This window comes from Vanellus vanellus, assembly GCF_965231255.1.
Source record: "Vanellus vanellus genome assembly, chromosome: 25".
Taxonomy (NCBI): Eukaryota; Metazoa; Chordata; class Aves; order Charadriiformes; family Charadriidae; genus Vanellus; species Vanellus vanellus.
This window is the reverse complement of record NC_138930.1, coordinates 2,600,634-2,605,307: the sequence shown is the minus strand read 5'-3', so window position 1 is coordinate 2,605,307 and position 4,674 is coordinate 2,600,634. Positions and strand designations below refer to the sequence as shown.

Below are 4,674 nucleotides of genomic sequence, written 5' to 3'. Positions count from 1 at the left end.
GGCGGGCGGCGGGGCCAGGCCGGGCCGGGGCGGCGGCTCCTCACTCGCCGGCGGCGGCCTCCTCGGGGAGCCGGAGTCGCATGATTCGCTCCCCGCGAGGCGGGGACGGCGGCGCTCGCAGCGGGGCGCGGGGGGGAACCGCAACGGCGCGACCGGGCCGGGCCCGACCGTTCCGCTCGGGGCCAAACTCAACTGTGGGCAGGAGCCAGCCCCGCGCAGGGCACCCTGGGACACGCCCGACGCCGTAACGCACGGCGCGCCCCTGACGCCCCGCCGCACGCACCGGCGGGCACGGAGGGCGCCTGCGCGGTAGGCCCTGCGTAGGGCGCGCCTGCGCAGTGCGGCGGGGAGCGGTGCGCGCATGCGCGGCGGGGCGGGAGCGGCGGAGCATGGCGGGCGGGCGCCCGTGAGGGGAGGCGGGCGGCCGCCGCGGGGCCCGGCCCGCAGGGGAGGGTAGCGACTGCCGCCTCCCCGCCCAGCGCCCGCCCCTGGCGCCTACCGGCCGTCAGCGATTCCGCTGGCCACCCTTCGGCGGGAGGCGGCCCCCGCCGGACGGCGGGACCAAGCCTCGCGCGGAGAGAGGGTTTAAGTGAATAAATATCGGAAATAAACCATCGCGACTCGGATGCTGCAGAGCTAACGCAATGGTATGTGCCTTATTCCAGGCTCGCAGGAGCCTGTGGTCCTGTTAGTTGTGAAGTTTGACACGTTCATGAAAAAAAACCATTATGACTACAAGTTTTTACCAAGCGCCAAAACTTCGTATTTTCATCATTTTCAGAATAACAGGTGACGCGGCAATAGAAACACCCAGCCCTTATTCAGGAAGAGCTACCCCTGCAAGAACTGCACAAATAGGCCTTTACACAGACGTATTTACCTTCTCACTCCTCTCGTCTCCTTGGCTCGGAGGAAAGCACAAGCACAGAGCCAGTCAGGGTTTGCACAAACTTAGAATACAAAACCAGACTTGGTACAAAAGCAGCTGTACAACAGTGAACGTACAGCCAAGGGCAGCCTGCACCACGCCGGGTAAGCAACCAGCCCAGCGCTTAAACTTCCCAGACTGTTTAAGAGAACCTTAAAGTTAACTCATTATTTTTAAAGCAACTGCTTAGGAGCTGAATGACAACTTTTATTCTTTTGGACAACTTAAATCTTGAGGTGACAGCACGCTATTAAGCCACATGATCTACTTAGAGCGATAAAATTGTCCATTTTCCTTTGCCAGTAGAGCTTGATCATCCTCCATTTCCTGTATTCGCAGCATTCTTGGAGAGCAGACTGTCAGTTATGCACAGCTTCAACCATTTTTCTGAGTAAGAATTAAACCCCCGAATCCAAAACCGAGCCTGGGGGCCTCTCATGAGTTGCACACAGGGTGACGGCCGCTTCCACCCTCCCCTGTACAAGGCAGGGCAAGACTTGGTTTCACAAAGATCGGGGAGAAAATGTTTTCCAAGAACTATATAAAGCACTGGATTTTGTTTGGATGCCATGACAAAGCAGCGTGCTACTTTTTTTTGCCTCATACAAAAGGATTAGAAAAAGGATAAAATATAAAATACAGAAATTACAGACAAGACAAGGAATATGTTTAAATTTAACCTAAGATTGTAAGTATTTCTGGACGGTTCAAACCACGCTTGAAGGATCCTTTCCTCCATACACTTTCCTATGTTCATTACAGCAATGCATCTTCCCTCCAAAGGGCAGAACTACCCCTCCCCTTTCACATTTCATTAACATGAAAACTTCAAGTAACGCGGAAGAGGGCAACTGGAGTAAATCACTGCAAGTGCCCAACTGTTGCATCTGACTACCCGACTGTATCCAGATAAAATTCAAAGTATCTGCTAAAACCTGACCCTCAGAATCATGTAAACGAGGCCCCTCTCTCTCCTCCTCAGCAGTCACGCAGCTAAAGAAATTGAGACCAAGGAAGTTCCCCTAACAGTTCAATTTGATTTAAGAGATACCCAGCACTACATGCTCTCTTAAATGATCTTGGTGATGCTGGGGAAAAGTTGCTGGTCAAAGAGGCTAATTTCACATGAATAAAAAAAAAAAAAAATAACACAAGAAGCTGGACACAATTACAAGACTAGCTAAAAATTCTCAAAACACACCAATACTGAATTGATTTCTCCTGTAACAGAATGAACATAGCATCAAATATACATTTTACCCTTAAATAGAATAACTTTATTCAACCAAATCCAAGATTATTCCAAAACTACTCCTTAGCATTGGCCTATAGAATTATTTTTGCTATTTTTCCTATTCAAAATCCCTTACATATTGCTTAGAAAAAAAATATCTTTGAAATTTTAATTTAATTTAATTTTGTTGGAAAAACAGAAGGCGAAACCCCCATTTTTTTAATCATCCCTTTCTATTTCTCCAACAAAACTAAATGGAATAGTAAGAAGATGCACCAATGCTTTGCTCAATTGTATAAAAATGAGAATCGAGAAGTGTGACTTCCCAAGGACCCGGACAATGGTGACACCAGCAGACGCATCACGAGCTGGGAGTGACTAACAACACAGAGTTTTAAGATTGTGGTCTTCAGTCATGCTCCAATTCTACCCTGCATACTAGGTACTGCACTCTAAGCCTAGCAAAACAATTTAAAGTCCTCTTTATTTCAGTAAAGTTGAAATAATTTTACTTTGAAGATTTTTGGCTCAGGGGCCGAAAGGCTCGGTCCCTCCGGCAGCAAGCGACCCAGCGGCTTCGTGTATTACGGGACCGGCTGACGAGGCTGAACGGGTCTGTCCCTTGAGCGTGTCAGGGGCCTGTACTGAAGAACGGGCCACAATCGCAGGGCTGTATTTTGAAAGCATTATAATCTGTTATACAAAAAGTTATGTTTCCAGCCAAAAGTCTCTTCCAAGTTAACAGACATGTTTGTGGATGACTTTCAAGATCCAAATAACCTAGTGGATGCAACAGAAAAAAGAAGCAGATGAGAACCGAGTGCAACTGTGAACAATTACACCAATGCCCTTCCAACTCACACCACCCGTGCGCATCTGGCCAGCGGTTTTGCTCCCCCCCTACATCAGGCCATATAAGCGAAAGGAAAGCAGCCTGCTAGCCCACCTATCAGAACCAAAGCCTGTCTTTTCCAGAGACTATTCTCAAGGCTGACTCCATTCTATTACTTGGTGGGTTCCCCCCCCAAAAATGAAAAACACCCCAAAAGTTAAACTAAAATGCTGACCCAAATGATGTTTCATCGCAGCAACCCACGACAAGGAATACTATATCCAGGGCTAAATGACTTGCACGCTGGCAAAGAAGGCTTTTGTGCACTACAGGTGCCCACATTAGCAAAGAAATTTGAGGTCAACCAACATTTCTTTGAAGATTGAAATAGAGAAGTGAAATGAAAAGGAATTATGGAACAATAGAGTGGGAGAGAAAGGGATCTGAGAAGAAACATGCAAGAAAAATCCCAACGTATACAGCTTCCTATAAACAAATGACAAGGTGCATTACTTACACAATCATACAGAACATCATGAAGACATTCCACAAGGCAATGAAGATTCGAAAATATCTGAGACTCAGCAAAAACTCTCTGATATTATCACCTAAAAAATCAAGAGAAGCAGCCTTCAATGTAAAAAATACCCAATACCCTGACAAGTCACATTTTCAACACTGCCTGAAAAACATAAGCAACTCTGACACAGAAGAAAAAACTCAAAAAAGGCCAGAGAACAAAAACCTGAAAGCTGCAGTTTTACGTAAACGATCCACACTATGTTCAGTGCATCCCTACTAAGGGCATGTGGGAAAATAATCACTGAATGATAAAAAGGGGTCACACTGACAGAACGGGAGGGACAGCCCGCTGTGGCAGCTTCCAGCCCTCCTGCCACTTTTAACCAGCGAGCGGAGATGCGACGGATCAGGTTCATACACACTAAAACAGGGATTGGACCGTAAGCAGAGCGTTACCTCTGTAGCACAGGCACCTTCCTTCAAAAATTCAGAAAAAAAAAAAAAATGTGCATTTTTGCATTTCTCCTCGAATCACCAATTCGGGATGCACAGTTCGGTTTGCCATTGCCTGTACATAACCGTGACGGGGGAGGGAAATTTCAGGTGGCAATTCAGTAAACTGCTTATTCCAGCCACGGCCTAATTCACATCCAAACAAAACGGGGCTGAACTTGTACTTTGGCGCCTTGAAAAAACGCTTTAACCCAGAATTTCCTTCAGAACCGCCCCCGTTCCCGTAGAGGTTTGCCAGCCCCGGGCAGAGGCCGCAGGCGGGCGGCTCCCGGCTGCCCTCCGTTACCGGTGGTGGGTTCTCTCGCCTCCTCGCCGAAGCCCTCCGTGTCTCTCTTCCTCCTGCAGGAGAGCGAGGGGAGAGGGGTCTGCATGAGGTGGGGGTGAAGGGCCCCCCCAAACCGCTGCCTCCCTCCCTCCCTCCCCGCTCACTCACAGCCTGAAGTTGAGCACAGCGCCGGCGTTCATCAGCAGCGTCCTAAGGGACAGACAGAGAGACCGCGTCAGGTCAAGGCCCGGCCCAACCGAACCCAACCGAACCCAACCGAACCCAACCGGGCCGGTCCTCCCCCGCCACCCGGGCCCCGTCCCCGTACCCGCAGAGCAGCAGATCCCCGATCATGGCGGCGGCTCCGGCGGCGGAAGCGG

The 4,674-nt window shown here is 49.6% G+C and overlaps 1 protein-coding gene across 2 annotated transcripts; it reads right to left on the bottom strand.

Annotated features, from left to right (window-relative positions):
* Window positions 1–1,126: 1,126 nt before the first annotated feature.
* Window positions 1,127–4,658, bottom strand: SMIM7 (small integral membrane protein 7; the record flags this gene model as incomplete). Of its 2 annotated transcripts, XM_082495206.1 has the most annotated exons (5): window positions 4,623–4,658; window positions 4,463–4,504; window positions 4,316–4,368; window positions 3,512–3,602; window positions 1,127–2,942 (listed from the first exon to the last, which is right to left on the bottom strand). In XM_082495206.1, the coding sequence occupies exons 1-5, from the start codon at window positions 4,646–4,648 to the stop codon at window positions 2,927–2,929; spliced, it is 228 nt and encodes a 75-aa protein (XP_082351332.1). In that variant the 5' UTR covers window positions 4,649–4,658. The 2 variants fall into 2 exon arrangements, with proteins under 2 accessions (XP_082351332.1, XP_082351333.1); XM_082495207.1 differs by lacking the exon at window positions 1,127–2,942 and having other exon boundaries at window positions 3,508–3,602.
* Window positions 4,659–4,674: the final 16 nt, after the last annotated feature.